The following is a 20,433-nucleotide window of genomic DNA, read 5'->3' as shown; positions in this document are numbered from 1 at the left end:
TAGTATCATCACATAGATGTATGATCATCATTTCTTAGTACATTTGCATCGATTTAGGAAAAGAACTAGCAAAACAGCAGAAAAAGATATAGAATGTTAATATAGAGAAGAGAATTAAAATAATAATACTAATAATATATATATATATATATAAAGGAAAAAGAAAAAAAACAAAAACAAAAAATGCAAACACACAAACAAACAAACAAAAAACCATATTTCAGGTGCAGCTTCATTCAGTGTTCCAACCTAGTTAGATTACACTTCGGTATTATTGTGCTGTCCATTTTTGAGTTTTTGTATCTAGTCCTGTTGCACAGTCTGTATCCCTTCTGCTCCAATTACCCATTATCTTACCCTGTTTCTAACTCCTGCTGGTCTCTGTTACCAATGATATATTCCAAGCTGATTCTCGAATGTCGGTTCACATCAGTGGGACCTTACAGTATTTGTCCTTTAGTTTTTGGCTAGACTCACTCAGCATAATGTTCTCTAGGTCCATCCATGTTATTACATGCTTCATAAGTTTAGTCTGTCTTAAAGCTGCATAATATTCCATCGTAGGTATACGCCAGTTTGTTTAGCCACTCGTCTGTTGATGAACATTTTGGCTGTTTCCATCTCTTTGCAATTGTAGATAATGCTGCTATAAACACTGGTGTGCAAATGTCCGTCTGTGTCTTTGTCCTTAAGTCCCTTGAGTAGATACCTAGCAGTGGTATTGCTGGGTCGTAATCCATTCTGCCATTCTATGTCTTTTGTTTGGGAAATTCAGTCCATTAACTTTTAGTATTATTACTGTTTGGGTAATATTTTCCTCTACCATTTTGGCTTTTGTATTATATATATCATATCTGATTTTCCTTCTTTCTACACTTTACTCCATACCTCTCTCTTCTGTCTTTTCGTATCTGACTCTAGTGCTCCCTTTAGTATTTCTTGCAGAGCTGGTCTCTTGGTCACAAATTCTCTCAGTGACTTTTTGTCTATAAATGTTTTAATTTCTCCTTCATTTTTGAAGGACAATTTTGCTGGATATAGGAGTCTTGGTTGGCAGTTTTTCTCTTTTAGTAATTTAAATATATCATCCCACTGTCTTCTAGCTTCCATGGTTTCTGCTGAGAAATCTACACATAGTCTTATTGGGTTTCCCTTGTATGTGACAGATTGTTTTTCTCTTGCTGCTTTCAAGATCTTCTCTTTCTCTTTGACCTCTGACATTCTAACTAGTAAGTGTCTTGGAGAACGCCTATTTGGGTCTATTCTCTTTGGGGTGCGCTATACTTCTTGGATCTGCAAATTTAGGTCTTTCATAAGAGTTGGGAAATTTTCAGTGATAATTTCTTCCATTAGTTTTTCTCCTCCTTTTCCCTTCTCTTCTCCTTCTGGGACACCCACAACACGTATATTTGTGCGCTTCATATTGTCATTCAGTTCCCTGATCCCCTGCTCAAGTTTTTCCATTCTTTTCCCTATAGTTTCTGTTTCTTTTTGGAATTCAGATGTTCCATCCTCCAGTTCACTAATTGTAGCTTCTGTCTCTTTAGATCTACCATTGTAGGTATCCATTGTTTTTTCCATTTTTTCTTCTTTGTCCTTCACTCCCATAAGTTCTGTGATTTGTTTTTTCAGATTTTCTATTTCTTCTTTTTGTTCAGCCCATGTCTTCTTCATGTCCTCCCTCAATTTATTGATTTGGTTTTTGAAGAGTTTTTCCATTTCTGTTCGTATATTCAGCATTAGTTGTCTCAGCTCCTGTATCTCATTTGAACTATTGGTTTGTTCCTTTGACTGGGCCATATCTTCAATTTTCCGAGCGTCATCCATTATTTTCTGCTGGTGTCTGGGCATTTGATCAGATTTCCCTGGGTGTGGGACCCAGCTGGTTGAAAGCTTTTTCTGTGAAATCTCTGGGCTCTGTTTTTCTTTTCCTGCCCAGTAGGTGGCGCTCGTCTGTTTGCACGGCAGTCGGCCCGGGAAACCGTGCGTGGCGGCGGGGGTCGCTGGCCGCTACGGCTTGGGAGAGTGCCGGTCCTAATTGCCCAGCTGGCCCGAAACGCCAAGCATGACGGGAGGGCCCCGCTATCCAACGTTCCCAGTCAGACCGGGGAGCCACGTGTGTGGAGGGGACCCCAGTCGCCAGCCGCCCTGGCGGGGAAAACGCGCGCCCCTCGGGTATCTCACCGCAGCAGATTCTCCCTGCCCGTTCAGCTGTTCCAGAATGGGGTACGCTGTCTTTTTGGTCTCTGTCGTGACTCCGGGAGCTGTTTCGTATTGTTTCTGTTTCTTTAGTTGCTTTTCTGGAGGAGGAACTAAGACCCGCGCGTCTTACTAAGCTGCCATCTTCTCTGGAAGTCTGAACCTGTTTTTACTCCCCTTCATGTCCTAATGGTACTGGAACAATATAGCAGCAAAGGGCTCACATGATGACTGAATATCAAGCAGTCCTTTTGAGCAATCCAACTAGAACTGCCCCTACCTAGGAAAATAGTGAATCAGAAGCAATATCATATTCCTGGAGGGATTGCTGAGATTAGTGCCACACATAAGAACTTGAAGGACGCAAGGTGATGATTCCCATCACATCCCTAATCAGCTCTATTTGGCCTATGTAGAAAACAGATGGGAATTGAAGGATGACAGCGGATTACTGTAAACCTAACCAGGTGGTGACTCCAGTTGCAGCTGCTATTCCAAATGCGATATCATTGCTTGAGCAAATCAACATGTAGCCTGAAATCTGGTATGCAGCTATTAATCTGACAAATGCTTTTTTCTCAATAGCTGTAAGTACCACCAGAAACAGTTTGCATTTAGCTGGCAAGGCCAGTAATATACCTCCGATGTTCTGCCTCAGGGGTATATCAACTCTTAAGCCCTGCCACAATCTTGTTTTCAGTGAAGTTTCCTCCCAAAAGAGATCACACTGGTCCATTATATTGATGATATCATGCTGATCTGACCTAGTGAGCAAGAAGTAGCTACTACTATAGACTTATTGGTAAGGCATTTGCATGTCAGTGGATGGGAGAAAAATTCAACAAAAATACAGGGCCTTCCACCTCTGTGAAATTTCTAGATGTTCAGTGGTGTGAAGCATGTCAAGATATCCCTTCTAAGGTGAAGGATAAGCTGTTGTATCTAGCTCCTCCTATGGCCAAAAAAAGAGGCATAATGTCTAGTTGGCCTCCTTGGATTTTGGAGTCCACATCTTCCTCATTTGAGTGTGCTACTCCAGCTCATTTACCAACTGGCCAGAAAAGCTGCTCGTTTTGAGTGGGGATCAGAACAAGAGAAGGCTCTGCAACATGTCCAGCCTGCTGTGCAGGGTGTTCTGCCACTTGAGACATATGATCCTGCAGATTCAATGGTGCTGGTAGTGTCAATACCAAGTAGGGATGCTGCCTGGACATTTTGGCAGGACCTTATAGGAGATTCACAATGCATGCCCTTGGCATTTTGGAGGAAAATATTACCATCTGCTGCAGGTAACTTCCCTCCTTTTGAGAAAGAGCTTTTAGGCTGCTGCTGGGCCTGGGTACAGACTGAATGCTTAACCAAGGGCTACCAAGTTACTATGAGACCGGGGTTCCTATCATGAGTTGGGTGTTGCTGACCCACCAAGCCATAAAGTTGGTTTGGTGGGTGCATACACAGAAGCACACCATCAAAAAATGGAAATGGTATATTAGAGATAGTGATGGAGCAGGTCCTGAAGGCACAAATTACATGAAGTGGTCTGCAGTCCTGCCACATTACCTTCTATTTCTGAGACCAGAGGTATGGCTTACAGGGGATTTTCTAAGTCAGTTAACTGAGAAGCAAAAACTCAGGACTGGTTTGCAGGTTTCTGCAAGATGTGCTGGTACCACAATGAAGGGACAGCTGCAGCACTACACCCTCATTCAGGATGTCCTTAAAGACAGTTGTGTGGAGAAATCCTCCAAGTGGGAAGAACTTTGAGCAGTGCACCCGATTGTTCATTTTGCTTGGAAGGAGAAATAGTCAGAGACATGTTCGTACACTGACTCAGGGGCTGTTGCTAATGGTTTGGCTGGATGGTTAGGGACTTGGAAGGAGCATGATTGGAAAATTTTTGACAAAAAGTATGGGGATAGACCTTTCTGAGTGGGCAAAGAACATGAAGATATTTGCATTTCATGTGGATGCTCATCAGAGGGTGACTTCAGTAGAAAGTTTTAATGATCAGGTGGATAAGATGACCCTTTGGATACAAGTCATACTCTTTCCTCAGCCACTCCTGTCATTGCCCAATGAGCTCATGAACAAAGTGGGCATGGTGGTAGAGATGGAGGTTATACATGGGCTCAGCAACATGGATTTCCACTCAACAAGGCCGAAGTAACTATGGCCACTACTGAGTGCCCAATCTGCCCACTCAGTGCCTGATATGGCACAATTACCCAAGATGAACAGCCTGCTACGTGGTGGCAGGTTGATTACATTGGACACTTGCATCATGGAAGGGGCAATATATGTTACAACTGGAATAGACATATTGCAGATATGGTTTTGCATTCCCCATACACAATGCTTCCACAAAAAACTATTATCCATGGACTTGCAGGATGCATTAACCACCATCATGGTATTCCACACAGCATTGCTTCTGATCAAAGAACCCACTTCACAGAAAATGAAGTGCAGGAATGGTTACAAGCTCATGGAATCTCTGGTCTTACCATGTTTCCCATCATCCAGAGGCAGCTGGGTTGACAGAAAGGTAGAATAGCCTTTTGAAGACCTAAGTATAGTGCCAACTAGGTGGCATTATTTGCAGAGATAGGGCATTGTTCTCCAGGAGGCTGTGCCTGCTCTGAATCAGTGTCCAGTCTATGGTGCTGTTTTTCCATGGGTCCAGGAATCAAAGGGTGTACCACTCACTATCACCGCTAGTGATCCACCAGGAAAATTTTTGTTTCCTGTCCATGAAATCTTAAGCTCTGCTGGTCTACAGTTCTGAGTTCCAAAAGGAGGAGTACTGCTACCAGGGGACACAACAATGATTCCATTGGACTGGAAGTTAAAACTGCCACCTGGCCCCTTTGGGCTTCTCATGCCATTAAATCAACAAGCATGAAAGGGGATTACTGTTCTGTGTTAGGGTGATTGATCCTGACTATCAAGGGGAAATAGGACTACAACTACACAATAGGGGTAAAGAGTTTTCTTGGAATACAGGAAATCCCCTAAGGTGTCTCTTAGTACTACGATGCCCTGTGATTAAAGTCAACAGAAAACTGCCATGATCCAAATCAGGGAGAACTACCAATGGTCCAGAAACTTCAGGAATGAAGGTTTGGTTTACCCCACCTAGTAAAGAACTATGGCCAGCTGAAGTGCTTGCTGAGAGCAAAGGACTGTGGAATGGATAGTAGAAGCAGTAAGTGATAAATATGAACTATGATCACATGATCAATTACAGAAATGAGGAAAGTGATTGTATGAATATTTCCTCCATTTTTTGTTATGAGTATGTCTGCATTTGTACATAAACAACTACCTTATCATATGACATAAGTGGCATTATTCATGTTATATTATTTAAGTCATAGGATATGAAGTTTAAGACTGTTACCTAAGAACTTGCACCCTATTCTGGAGAGAAGTACTGAATTTTCAATTGTTCACAGGACATGTGAGTATTGTTAGACAAAACATCTCAGATGTCCTGTGTACAATTGAACCAAACCTTCATTTGGAAACCTTCATTGTGTTCCATTTGGAAATTAAGCATGTTTCAAGGTGATGTGCATAGCTGACAAGTTGGCAAGGGGTGAACTATGTTGGGTTCTGGTGTTAACTTGGCCAAGCGATTATGCCCAGTTGTCTGCTGATGCAAGCACTGGCCTGTCCATTGCTGCAAGGATATTTTGTGGCTGCTTGATAAACTGGAAGTCTGGTGTTTTAAGTCATCAGTCAATTGATTGCATCTGTGGCTGTTTACATCTGCAGTTTACTTAGGCATGTCACCCACAATGAGATAATACAATCAGTTGAAGGCTTTTAAGGAAGAAGACTCTTTCACTGTTTCTTGAGACAGTGAGTCCCTCTTGTATTCATCCAGACCCTTCATCTCATCCATCAGATTCATGGCCTGCCCTATGGTTTTTGGACTTTTCCATCCCCACCACTGCAGAGACACCTTTATAAATCTCTTCTGTTGGCTCTGTTTCTCTAGACAACACTTACTAACACATCAATCAAGAACACCTTAGACAAGAGAGGGAGCTAACATTCAAAATAATTTTATCATGATAATCAGATGCCCAGATATCAGGAAAACATTACAACATACACCCAGAAACGTGATGTTATGTCCGAGCAAAATGATAAAATTTAAGAGTTGGAGATTATACAAAATTTGTAACAACTAATCAAACACATCCAAACAAATCCAAATAATTTCAAAGAGATGGTTAAAGAGATAAAGGATATTAAGTTGACACTAGGAGTGCATAAGGAATTTGAAAGAATACATATAAAACTAGCAGATCTTATGGAAATGAAACACACTTTCATTTACAGTAACTGCATTTTACAGTTTAAAAAGTAACTGCTTTTACAGTAACGGCATTGACTGTCAATGGATTAAACTCCCCATTCAAAAGACAAAGATTGGCAGAATGGATACAAATATGATACGTCTCTATGTTGTTTACAAGAAACTCATTTTAGACCCAAGGATACAAACAGGTTGAAAGTAAAAGAACAGAAAAATATATTCTGTGCAAGCAGTAACAAAAGACAACAAAGAAGCTGGGGTAGTGATATTAATACCAGACAAAACACACTTTAAATGCATAAAGTTTATAAGAGATAAAGAAGGATGATATATATTAATAAAAAGGGCAATTCACCAAGAAATAACAATCATAAATATCTATGCACGTAATGAAATTGCCCCCCTAAAATGTACATAAGACAAACACTGGCAAAATTGAATGAACATCTCTACAATAACTGGGTGACATCAACACACCACTCTCTTCAACAGATAGAAGAGTTAAACAGAGGATCAATAAGGAAATGGATAACCAAATAATATGATAAATGAACAAGACAAACAAACCTATGCCACTTTTAGTCTGAGTTCCTTGGAGCATGACAGCAATGTTTTCAAGTGGGGGAAACTTCTCTAACAAAAAAACCCATAGAAATCTATTCATGAGGCCATAACTGAACTTTATGTTAAAATGACAGACATGGCTATATGATTCCACTCCTGGACAGGATGTAGATGAGACATTCCTACCTCAAACAGCACTGCAGGCATTCATAAGACAAGGGACTGTCCAGTGGAAGACACGCTTGCTCCTTTTGTTCTTCTTGGGGAGGATGGTGGGCAAAGTAATGGAAAATATGTACCAGCACATCCCACTCTGGGGTGGAAGCAGCAGCAAAGAGGCAGGCCTGGATGAATGAAAGCTAGGCAACAAGAAAATACATTGAATAGCCATACTAGAAAGACCACCAGGGAAAGAGAAAAGAAGGGGTGAGTACCACCTTCAGGGCACTATGACTTAGATTAATAAAACAGAATAGATGATGCAGAAACTGATGTGATGCCTCTGGAAGACCAAACTAATGCTAACACTATCAAGAGAAGGGGGGTCTCTAAATTAGAGGTTGAGACCATCATATGGGCCAATAAAAAGCAGGAGGAAGAGAGCAGGCAAGATAGGAAAGATTTAGAATAGTGCGAGCTTCTCTTTGAATGCTGAGTGCTGAAGATACATGGCTTGCTAAGTGTTTCCTCGTCCCTACTGGGGCAATGAGGAAGACAAATTCAATTGTGAGTACGATCAGACAAATAAGGAAGGTGATTGATTCACCTTAACTATATTACTCCATTTCCAAGGTAGCCACTTAATACCATACTCTGCTTCAAACAGCACCTTTTAACCTGTTATGAGACTTTAGTGGTGACTGATCATTTAATCCCTGTTGTGCCCTCTGTGGTTCTAAGGTCAGAACTGCCCATAATCATGTGGGCATTCACTAATCACACTGTGCCAGTTTGAAAATATTACCTGGCTTTCATCCATCTAGGCCTGCCTCTGTGCTGCTGCTTCCACTCCAGAGTGGGATGTGCTGGTACATGTTTTACATGACTTTCCTGATCTAATCTTGCAGGACAGCCATATCTTTTAATTCTGATTCAATACTATAGGTTGGAATATTTTGATTAGATTTTCTCCACGGAGATGTAACACACCCAATTGTGAGTATTAACTTTGATTAGATGGAGATGTTACTCCATCCATTCAAGTAGGTCTTGATTAACTTACTGGAACTCTTTAAAAGGAAACATTTTGGAGAGAAACTTCAGAACTACAGAAATGACAGAAACCTAGAGAAATGACAGAGCCTCAGAGCCAACAGAAACTTCACAGCAGAGCTAGCACAGATGTGGACACTTGGAGGACACAGACACAGATGTTTAGAGATACTCAGAGCGCAGCAGACATGACCATGAGATGTTAAGCAAGCCAGAAACTCAAGAGGCACATGCCAGCCATGTGACTACCCAGCTGACAAAGGTGTTCCTAATCCATGGACTTTCCTTGAATTAAGGTAACCTCTTCTTGTTAGTGCCTTAATTTGGGCATTTTCTTTACCTTAGAACTGTAAACTTGTAAATTACTAAATTCCCCTTTTTAAAAGCCACTCCTGTTCTGGTATATCACATTCTGGCAGCTTGCAAACTAACATACATATTAATAAAATAGGACTGGTAGGGATATGGTACATCTAAGAACATCCTCAGTAGGACCATAGTATGGCTTGGTTCAAAGATCAAACTGCAAAATTCATAACTGATGGGTCAGTTGCACCACTGTGGGTATATATTCCAAAAATGACAATCTTTTATTTGAGACAAGTTGAGGATATTCTATTCAATAGCTAGAACTTCATGTGGAGATGATGGCTGTTCAGGCTACTCCAACATTCTATTACATAGTTATGGAGTCTTCAGTTCTTACAAACTATCCACATTATCCAGTGACTGTCAAGTCAATGATGGAATTAAGAAGCTCCTCAATAAAGGCACAGGGGGTATAGCAACAGCTTGTGAGGTGGGAAGATGAATTTGTCATCACTGTAGACACCCATTACAAATGGCCATTTGAAGAACACAAATCGAATTTTCATACTGATGTTTCAGAAAAGGACATGAAAGCCCAACTCAGATGCAAAATAGGGCCAAAATGTGAGGACACACTCAAGAATATGCAGAGGCAAAAGGCAGAACACAGTCATGGGAGTCCTGATATTGAGCTCAGGTGACACATCATGGGCCATATCAGGTGGGAGATTTTGCATGAAAGTGGCTATTCAACCACATTAGACTGTTTATCCCTAGTTATGGCTTATTATGTCTCGCCATTTAAACCCCTGATTCTAGATATGGGACAGCAATTCACATTCAGCATGTGGATGCTGAGATCTCCATTTCAGATTTGGGGAAATATACACACTGAAAACTGATATATAAGACTCCAATAAGATCAAGATATTACAACTTCTGTGGCCCAGCAATTGTGTGTTCCTATTGCATAATGGCCCTTCATGTTCCCTATAACCTTCAAGAAAATGGGACAATAGAACATTGAAATGAATGACTCAAGTAACACCTACAGAATGGCCAAAAGGAAGAATTTATTTAGTGGCACCCCTGTGTAATTAAAGCTTCTGGGATATTAAAAACTGCATTCCAGTATAAGGGAAACCTGACAGTAGGTCGTATGGAGAGCCTTGGGATTTTAGAGCACAAAGTTCCCAGATGTAACCTAGTATAACCAATATGAAAGGCAGCTTCTGGCATATTATTAGGTTGGGGTGAAAATGGGAAGGGCTACCAAGAATTCTCAGGTCCTCCTGAGGCTAGAAATGCTCATCATATACTGGATTCTGGGTAATCAGTACCCTTACCAAGGCATGCCCAATGAAAGAGTATCATCAAATGGAAGTGGTAAATCCAGGACTGTGCTTGCCCAGGTCCCCAGAAAGTAACATGCTTGCATGAGGGGTTGGGAAATGCGCCCATCAAATATGGGTCTGCTGTAATATCAGAGAGCCTTTTCCTCCAAGCAAAGGAATGCAGAGGATCCCCAACTCATGGATGTGCCACCAGATGCTCAGTGCTGATTCACTGATTGGTAAGCTTGGCTGAAGCCATTTTGTATCCATAGGGCAGCAGTCACTGTTTTTTTCTCTTGCATTAGGCAAAAAATATGCTACCTCTGGCATTGGAAAAAGTACCCAATGGGCTGAACTGTGAATGGTCCTAATAATCTGGGGACCCTAAGCACCCTCATGTACCTGTTTCTTGTTTCATGAGGGAATTCATCATGAAAGAATTAACAGTTTATTCAGGTTTCTGGACAGTTTGTTTGGAGAATCAAACACCCCTTTAGTGTAATGAAGGGACATTTGGAAAACAACGGTGGTGCAAAAAGGTAGCATTTGTATATAATTTTTTGCATATGGCAAGGGTCCTATTATAATGGATGATTTTGGAATAACAGCCAATAATGGACACTCAAAACCACTTTTCAATGAGGTGGGAGAGAGGTTGAGACTGATCCCTTGTAGGGGAATGATAATGGACCTAACCTCAGAGACCTCCATGAAATAGCTGAATTCTCCAGGACTGCCCTCACTACAGTGTGGATCTAGTACTTACCTGGATTAAAATGGATTACTTCTTTGAATTAATCTGTGGTTTATAAAAATTGGATTTTACTTTTACTACAGATCCTGTGACATTCCTAAAATTAATGGTCCCCAATTTTCTTTTGCAAACATGATAGTGGTTTCTATATACCTAACATGTCATCTTCAGTTTCCTTTTGTCTCCAAGTATTCTGCTTTTTCTTTTCACTCTGACATATACTATACAAATCCTCTCATATCTATATGTAAAGAAGGTTATGAAAACACAACCATTTCTTGGTCTCTATTTAAGGGAACTCAATCAGCCCTTCAATATTTCATAAAACATAAGCTGCAGTGATGAGAAGAGAAATATTTCTAATGTCCCCAACTTTAGTTGGAAAGCATTCAAGAGTCTTAATATTAGGAAACTAGCTTAAGAATTTTCCATATATGCATGCTTTAGATAACAACTTTTACAAAATTAATCTCAAGGACTGGATTTCCAAATTTGGACCATCATAATGACACTGCCTATGGGCCCTATAAATTTTGGAATCTATTAACTTTTTGCTTATTAAGATAATCACATCAGTGGTACTGATACTTCCTAATAGGCCATTAGTCAGGGGAAACGGGACTCGATCTCTGCTTACTCAGTGAACTACTGTGTACAGGACCCTCATACCCTGATAAAAACTGTTAGTTACGTGAAGTACTTTTCCTTTAAGATCAGAAACAAAGCTAAAATATCTGTTCCCATTCTTCAGATATTTAATCACTGACCCCCCAAAATGCCCAGCATTGATCCATTAGACAATCAGAAAGTATATTTACCCTAGACATTTCCAAATCATAGACTTCACATTCTCTTATCCCCAAATCTATAGCATTTCAACCACTGATCTCCATAATCCAGCCACCAAACATCTAATGATTTGCCCAATCCCTCAAACTCTATTACATATTGAGACCATAGCTCATGCCCACAATCTTCCCATTTCCTGAAATTAATGATTTTCTAAAATTTTACACTGGAACATGCTCTCCATCATGAAATTTCTTGATCTCCCACAAGGGGTTTCATCCTGCTAATAAAGACTTTTCCCTCTTATTTCATGTTTTGGTGAATTTTCCATCTCATTTCCTATTATCATGGTTATTCCTAAATGAATATTTTTAGCACACCAAAAGTTGTTTTTCACTGAATGAAAGCACACTGTAATTACAAATGTAGTGATTCCCTCCTATGGAGTTCACTCATTTTATTTAAAGTATAAATTACAAATTAAGGCACTCCAAAATTGAGTGCATAGAATTCCTCACATATAATTTCTCTGGCTAGCTCAGAGTCATAGATTAGGATTTTCCCCTTCTATTAGATTTACACTGTGAGTTCTATCACATGGTATATCATCAGGTCAACTACTAAGAGCTTTGCTATTGACATTCATATGGATTCTCTCCTGTATAAGTTTACTTATTTGACCTGCAATAGTACTGATGACTAAAGCCAATAACATGTTGATTTCAAACAGTTCTTCTTCAGTATGTGAGTTCTCTGGTATGTTTAAAGGTTAAAATAACTGCTAAAATCTCTTCATATGCCAAACATGTAATGTGAGTTCTCTCATTTCATCTACGGTCTGAATATTAACTGAAAGTTTCCCCACACTGATGACATTCATAGGTTTCCTCCCAAGTTTGAATAACCACCTGTTGTCTAATGTTAAGAAAATTAAGGTGTTCCCATATAGATGATGTTATGTCTTTTGTCCACTAGGCATTCTCTCTTGTCGCCTAAGGGCAGAACTATGAGTGAAAGCTTTCCCTCATAGATGACATTTGTGGGTTTTCTTCTAGTCTGAGTTCTCTCATGTTGTCTGAGAGTAGAATAATAACAGAAGGCTTTCCCACATGTATGACATTCACAGGGTTTCTATACAGTGTGAGTTCTCTTGTCTCGTCTGAAGGCAGAATAATCAACAAAGGCTTTCCCACATGTTTGACATTCATAGGGTTTTCCTCCAGTGTGAGTTCTCTCATGTCGTCTAAAATGAGAATATTGGCTGAAAGCTCTCCCACACTGAGGACATTCATAGGGTTTCTCTCCAGTGTGAGTTCTCTCATGCTGTCTGAGGACATGAAAATGAATGAAGGCTTTTCCACACGTATGGCACACATAGGGTTTCACTCCAGTGTGTGTTCTCTCATGCTGTCGAAGATTAGAAGACTGACTGAAGGCTTTCCCACATGTATGGCATGTATAAGGCTTCTCTCCAGTGTGAGTTCTCTCATGTTTTTGAAGATCAGAAGATTGACTGAAGGCTTTTCCACATGTATGGCATTCATAGGGTTTCTCTCCAGTATGAGTTCTCTCATGTTTTTGAAGATCAGAAGATTGACTGAAGGCTTTTCCACATAGGTTACATTCATAGGGTTTCTCTCCAGTGTGAGTTCTCCAATGTCGTCTAAGGTCAATGAATCTAATGAATGCTTTCTCACATAGAAGGCATTCATACAGTTTATCTCCAGTTTGAGTTCTATTGTATTGTTTGTGGCCAGAGCTTTTAATGCAAGTTTTAGTACTTAGATGACATTCATTTGATTTACTTCTAATGTGAATCTGCTTATGTTCATTAAAAGATGACTGATCACTGAAGACTTTTCTGAGTGGTTTACTTAAATATTGTTTCTCTTTCATTGGGATTAATCCACTAGGAGTTGCTATGGATCTGAGAGTAGAATCTTCTTGCAAATAAATACATTTAAAGGAATTATTTTGAGTGTGAGATATCTGCTGTGGGGAATTAAATGAGAGACTGTCAAGCATTTGAACATTTACATACGTTTCTTATTTTCCCTATATATAAATTCTCAAGTAATCCTTCAGTGAAATTCTCCAATTAAAATCTTTCCCATTTTAGTTTCATATACACATTATTCATTCTCATTGCTAGAGATTTTCTTCACTGTAACATCCCAATTGCAGAGCTATCTGATTAATTTTAAAACTTCAGATTGTTTCAAACTTTGTGTATGTGAACCATGTTTATGAAATCATCTTTTTGTGTTCAGTTCAATTTTTCCCTAAATACAAACAAACTATCACAGATTTTATTTTTGCTGGATTAGCTATTAACCCCAACATTAATTACAGCTAGATGACTGCACTGAATTTCTTGTTGATTCACTCTCCAGGTATTTATTTGGAAAACTAGAGTTCATACAAATGGAGCTTACCAATGACATGATGTCAGAACTGCCATTTCTGTAGGTAAGTTGCATTAGTATCATTTCTTGATTTTTACAGGCAATTTTTCTGCCTATAATTATTTGAGGAAAAAACACAACAAATTGTTAGAGTGGCATTGTGGGAATAAAAATGTTGGAAAGGTGAAAATATACTAGGACATTTCAAACATTGACACTTTGCTGACAAATAATATTAAATTAAGGAATACACTAGGCAGAAGAAAACATTATAGGACATTAAAAATCAGAGATTTTCAAGATTGAAATAAGACAAAAATAAAAAAGTTGGGATTTCAGGGAGGTAAGAAAGAAAATCTTCCAAGAGTAAGATAAGGACAAGATTTATTATGTGAAAATTTAATTCCAATACAACATGAATATCCCTTTCCCAAAGTCAAAGACATTTGACTAGAGCTTGATAAGTTTATACACTAAAGATCATATATGAAGGAAATTTCCCCAATATCCCCGCCTACATTTCAGAAATCATAATGCACTTAAGGAAACCTGAAGTTGATAGCTATGAGGACTTATTCACTTATTGATAAGGCCCCTCCACTACTGACGCACAGGTTCCTAAAACTTACCTGGACTCTGGTGTTGGAGAAACTCCATTCCTTCTCTCCACACTGTGTCTTCTTGTGCCAACTGGGAAAACACATCTGATTTGCAGACCTGACATCCTGTTTGTAGGAAAAAAGATACCTGAAATTTGAGTTAAGTGTTAATAGTATATTATCAAGACCATGGCAGGATACCAAAAAAAAAAAAAAAATTAACAAGGCAAAACTACTTTGAATACAGAATAATGACAATATTTCACTAGCATAGGGTAACTCCTGACCCTCATTACAGTTAGGACCTGTGGTTGTTGTGGCCCATACGCAAGTTCATAAAGTTGCAGAATCCTCCATATTCTAAAAAAGTTGAAATTCTATGTTTCCACAATTGTTATTATTTTAAAAAATAATCCAATAGTCATAAACTGCAACAAAACAATTTAAATTCTATGTGGAGAAAAATAAATGTGTTTTTACTATTGTGTTCTGAAGTTTCAGCATAACCCTTAGAGCAGAACAATTATTTCAAAGTTTATAGTTCCTTATTTATCCATCAAAAAATTATTCACTGGCTTCCCAGCATGATCTGAGTGTTGGAGACTGACAGTCAAAAGGCATGCAGTTGTGGTTAAGAAGTTTAAATTCTATGGGGGGGGGTGAACAATATGTAAGTAAAAAGCTAGAAAACATTTCATTTAGGTGGTTAAATGTGTTATAAAATAATTTAAATGTATTGACAATAAAAAATGTAAAAATGTAAGAAATATAAAAAAGGCTATACAACAATACAGAGAAGCCGACCTAGGTACATGAAATAAACAGAAGATGTCATATGATAGATATGCAGGTACACAAGATTAGATAGACTGATCTGATACATATCATTGGTAGATAAATTTTCAGAGACTCACCCACTGAAACCAGATGATCAATATTCTCTTGCATCACTTCTCTAAACAGCTTTCTCTGTGATGTGTCTAGCAACGCCCACTCTTCCTGGGTGAAGTCTACCGCAACATCTTTGAAGGTCATTAACTCCTAACATATCACAAAAATGTGGGTTCACACAAAGGCCATCCTTAACAAAGTCCTGAATGTGATGCTCAAAATGACAGCACTGAGGAAGCAGAGACTGTATATAAAGCCAAAAATGTGTCTGGAGTTCCAGTAAGATCAATCTCAACACTCAATTGCCATCTGCCTTTCAGACATACTCGCAGACACAGCTATTCGGAGTATGTACAATTCCATTGTAAAGGAATATCACATGACGTGTGGGGTGATACACCTGGAAATTTCCCAAAAAACTTGTAATTATGACTTCCTCATCATGATGACAACACTTGCTCTACAGCATGTATAACTAAAATGGTCTTTTCCTTTTCCAATTTCAGGTAAATCTACAGACTCATCATAAGCAATAAATATCAATGATATATTAGTTTTAATTAATGACTAGGATTGGATTATCCCCATGTATGAAAGACCTCACTTTCCTCTCATTTATAAAATTAATACCATGTTATACATTTGAACAGATCCAGTGCTCTAATATGTGAAGTACTTTCTATTTAAATTAAATTCGCTGGTCTATTATTTATAAATATTGACAGAGAACTTTGAATCAGTATCTAGAATTCTGCAGTACTGAACAGGTTTCATATACAGAACTCTGGTCAGTAAGTGCTACCTCCCTGGATTCTATATAACTCAGTTGTTCATGATAATGTTAAATATAGTTGGTTCAGGATCACAAGTCAGGGACTGTTGAGACAGTTAGTTGTACTGAAAGATGGCACTAGTCAGACCATGATTGTGGAAGAATTCCCACTATCAACATTTTCTGGGGCTTAGAACACCAGTTTTCATTGTCTTTCTCATATCTTTGTCTCATTTCTCTGCTCAAGACTAAAAATAAGCCACTTCATTGCTTGTGGTCTCTTGAAATCTTGAAAAATTTTCAGTGTCATAAATTTTATTCTATATAAAGATACTTCTTATACATTGAATCCATTTATAAAATTTGAATAAAGTTGACTTACAAAAATTGAAATTAAGGGTAACTGGTAACAATATTTGTAAGGAAAATTTTTATTTTTTAATATTTCAAAGTGTGCAAATATATTCTATCAAAACTTTAATTAAAACTTAAATTTGGGAAAAATAAATTATTCCTTATTTCCTTTTATCTCCTAATCTCCTGTTCTCTGGTCAACAATGCACAGTCTTATAACCCAGAATGTTTAACGCTGGATTGACTGAATGCACCTGCTGAAACATCAGACTTCCCACTGACTGTTAACTACTGCTTTTACTCATCTCTATCACTATGTTCACTACATGCCTAAGCAAACTTCAGGCAATGACATGACCCAATTAAGTGCACTATTTCTCCATGAAGCCATGGGTTGGGTGAGGAAAAAGAAAACATCTTTCATCTCTTAAAATAATATACCACCTCAATGGAGGCTAGAAAAAACTATTGCAATGTTGGGAAGGGGATTCCTTATTGATGAGCCTCAACTTTATAATAAATATTCTTGAGACTGGATAAACTAAACTGAAGCTTAGATCCTTGAATAGCTCATGAATGCATTCATAAGTTTTAGGACAATATGAGAAACCACCCCATCTACTGGCAACAGTGATATAACTTCAGTTGAAGAATTTCCTACTCACCTGTGTTGGCATTGTCAATAGCTCAGATGAAGCTGTCTTCCTTTGGATTTTCACTCACAACTGGATAAACAGTAGGTGAGCAAAGCTGAGAAAAATGATAGACGCCTTCAGACTCAAGTCTTGACCACAACTCCCAGATGTATCCGTCATGGATCCCAACCCTTCACTTGGGAGTAAACCCAGTCCAATCAACAGGAACATGAAGTGCTTGCCATGAGAAATAAGGGGAGTTTCTCCTCTCTCTGGGTTAACATTTAGGTTTCCTGGCTTCTGTAGCAAATAATGAAGATATGAACATTTTCATTTTACAGATAAGGACATGAAAATCACTGAATTATGTTTTAATTATTACATGGAGTTCAGGGATTTTTAATTTCCTCTCTGATTCCAAAACACAGGAATTCCTCACCATGTCTCATCTGGAATTTAGTCTCCACCATCAGAGAAAGCAAACTGGAATTCCTCAAATATAATTATGCTTGGCTGATCCACTAGCATTGGTTCTCCAATATTCATCCCTATCCTCTGGACTCTCATTCCCTCTTTGCTCTAACCTGTACTGGCCCTTCTGGGTATGCTTACCTTAAATCATATTGGTTCTTTCACATGTGATGTATAGCAATGTAACATTCTCAACACTGTTCACTATTCCACATTCTATAATCACTTCAGGTCCCATGGTTTTGAATCTCACAAAATCTCACACTTCACGTTTCTTTCAGCAGACAGGATCAAACTCATAGTAATCAGAAGAATAATGTAATCTGACAAATCATCTTCGTTTAGGACAAAATCTCTACAATTGTTCTTGCATTCATATCCATTAGTTATTCTTTCTCTCTCATTAAAGGGGCAAGTTACCCCTGATTAAATTTCTGTCTTTCTTGTTTTTTCAGAAACCATATTAGTGATTAAAGTTGAAATCTTTACTGGTAACGTCTCCTCTTATCACAATCAATTCCTTCATCACTTAAAATCATTTACTCTTCAATTTTGAAGCAAAATGCCCCTGTACCAATTCCCTCTTATGCCTGATATCCTATCCCTCCTTTCATAGTCAAACTGTATGAACACACTTATCTGTTCCTCACACTGTCTCATATGATGACTAACCAATATCACTAAAGATTCCTCTTAAATAAATCATGCTATAATCTCAATGAGCTCCCCATAAATAAATCCAGTCTGTGGGTTTCAGTCTATAGCTTGGAACAAAAGAACTATTTGACCATGACCTGCCTTTGGCAACTTTACTTTTTCCTAGACTTCTGCAACATCTCAGTTCTCTGTGGGTATTCAAGCTATTCTACTCCTTTTTCTTGTGTTCTGCTTGGTACTGCTGAAGCAATATAAGAATATCACAAGATTCAATGCTATCTTCTCTTTCCTCCCAGTTCCAGAGTTGAAGTAACTGGGGAAGTAAAAATAATCACATACAAATAAAATCTAAATATCTTAAGAAACTACTCTGATAAAACAATATATGGAAAATGACAGTATTTATAAAATAGAAATGGGTAATTACAGCTCACATCTCATTATTTGGAAAACTCGCCAAAATCCATAATTAAGAGGGATATTGAAGTGAACTCAAATTTTTAGGGAAGTTCAACAGAATAGTACAACTTTGCACTCCTCACAAAGTTCTCAACTATTCAGCTTCTTTGTCTATGGAAGAATTGAATCTCTGTGTTCCCACTGTATTGGAAGAAATATTTGATAAATCCAATGAATGATATATCCCAGATACCAAACCCTGATTTCACAGACACCAAATGCAGTTAGGGTTTCATTTCATCAGACAGAGCCTGTTCACCTTGATTAGTTTACAAGCTAAATTAAAACTGAAGCCTCATACAGGGCAGGCTCAGCGGCAGAATTCTTCCCTGCTGTGCTGGAGACCCGGGTTTGATTCCCCGAGTTTGCCCATGGAAAAAAAAAAAAATTAAAGCTTCATACAATGATAGAGAACAAAGGATGATTTTGAGAGCTAATAACTAAATATTTCTAATTCTTTATAATAGGAAATATGCAATGTCCCGGAGATACAATAGGGAAGTATATATACTGGTTTGGACCCAGAAGGACCCAAAAGGAAGGCTGGGATTAAAACTAAAGAGAAAATCTGTGATGGACATAAATATGACAAAAATGAAACATGCTGCTGAAATGGAAGATGAGGTGGGACATAAGCCATATAGTAGTTTCTAGGATGAACACAAAGAGAGTACCAAATGGAGAGATGGATATTATGTAAGAAACCAAAAAGATGAACAAAACAGTAACAAAAATAACATCCCCAAAGAGTTTTATTATTATTTTTTTACATGGGCAGGCACCAGGAATTAAACCCAGGTCTCCGGCATGGCAGGTGAGAACTCTGCCTGCTGAGCCACCATGGCCCGCCCCCCACAGAGTTTCAAAAACAGATTGAAGGGTGGGCCACGGTGGCTCAGTGGCAGAGTTCTCACCTGCCATGCCAGAGACCTGGGTTTGTTATCCATGCCTGCCCATGTCAAAAAAAAAAAAAAGTTTTGAAAACAGATTGGAGTGATTGTGGGAAGATGGGGGATTAAGAAGCTTCAGGAATGAGTCCCTCCACCAAATAAACTATTGAACTGACAGGAACTATTTGAATCAATGAATCTGAAACTCCAGAGTCTAGTAGAAGACTGTGCAGCACTCAGCAAAGAGCAGGAGGAAGAGATTGGTAAATTGTAAGAAATACTGTTATAGATTGCCAAAGCTGCTGGAATGGAACATACCAAAAATGGACTGGCTTTTAGAAAGGAGATTTATTATTAAGTTACAAATGCACTTCCAAACTTTGTAACACTAGAAGGCGCACGGTGACGACTGCTGGATCGCTCTCAGTTTCTGTTTCAAACAGCTTCCCGTGGGGTATATCCTTTCTGCATCTTCAAATGTCTGGATCTTTGACCTCTCTGAGCTCCAAGAGTAGCTCAGCTGATCTGAGCTCCTTTTGACTTCTCTCTTAAAGACCTCAGCTATTGATTAAACATAACTAACTGCAGAAGGCATTTCCCTTAACCATCTGCAGATGTAATTATCTACAAATGAAATCAACGTGTTGATGATTCAAGCTCACAGCAACATATAAGCCAGGGTTTGATCAACAAGTGGGTTCAGGGGGCCCAGCTGAGACCTGAACCTAACTTTCACAAAGACCAACGAGTTTCATTCTTCCTGCAGTAGCTACCAGACTCCTTACCCCAGGCTCATGGCAGGCAGCAGTGGG

The 20,433-nt window shown here is 38.7% G+C and overlaps 2 protein-coding genes across 4 annotated transcripts in view; one reads left to right on the top strand and one right to left on the bottom strand.

Annotated features, from left to right (window-relative positions):
- Positions 1 to 20,433, top strand: part of LOC143661352 (uncharacterized) — a 151,984-nt gene that overhangs the window by 125,774 nt on the left and 5,777 nt on the right. Inside the window, exons 4-5 of one of the 2 annotated variants that reach the window (XM_077134887.1) lie at positions 13,882 to 13,957; positions 15,456 to 19,511. In XM_077134887.1, the coding sequence (XP_076991002.1) occupies positions 13,882 to 13,957 (76 nt within the window). In that variant the 3' untranslated portion in view covers positions 15,456 to 19,511. Of the gene's footprint in view, positions 1 to 13,881; positions 13,958 to 15,455; positions 19,512 to 20,433 lie in introns of those variants that run through there. The other variant, XM_077134888.1, reaches the window with a different exon arrangement.
- Positions 84 to 20,433, bottom strand: part of LOC143661342 (uncharacterized) — a 69,361-nt gene continuing 49,011 nt past the window's right edge. The window contains exons 2-6 of one of the 2 annotated variants that reach the window (XM_077134885.1): positions 17,175 to 17,259; positions 15,407 to 15,533; positions 14,523 to 14,618; positions 13,924 to 14,006; positions 84 to 13,480 (exon numbers count right to left, since the gene is read on the bottom strand). In XM_077134885.1, the coding sequence (XP_076991000.1) occupies positions 12,620 to 13,480; positions 13,924 to 14,006; positions 14,523 to 14,618; positions 15,407 to 15,533; positions 17,175 to 17,186 (1,179 nt within the window). In that variant the 5' untranslated portion in view covers positions 17,187 to 17,259 and the 3' untranslated portion in view covers positions 84 to 12,619. The remainder of the gene's footprint in view (positions 13,481 to 13,923; positions 14,007 to 14,522; positions 14,619 to 15,406; positions 15,534 to 17,174; positions 17,260 to 20,433) is intronic. The other variant, XM_077134886.1, reaches the window with a different exon arrangement.

Source organism: Tamandua tetradactyla, chromosome 17 (assembly GCF_023851605.1).
Source record: "Tamandua tetradactyla isolate mTamTet1 chromosome 17, mTamTet1.pri, whole genome shotgun sequence".
Classification (NCBI taxonomy): domain Eukaryota; kingdom Metazoa; phylum Chordata; class Mammalia; order Pilosa; family Myrmecophagidae; genus Tamandua; species Tamandua tetradactyla.
The sequence above is the reverse complement of the archived record's forward strand: the minus strand, read 5'-3'. Positions and strand labels throughout refer to the sequence as shown.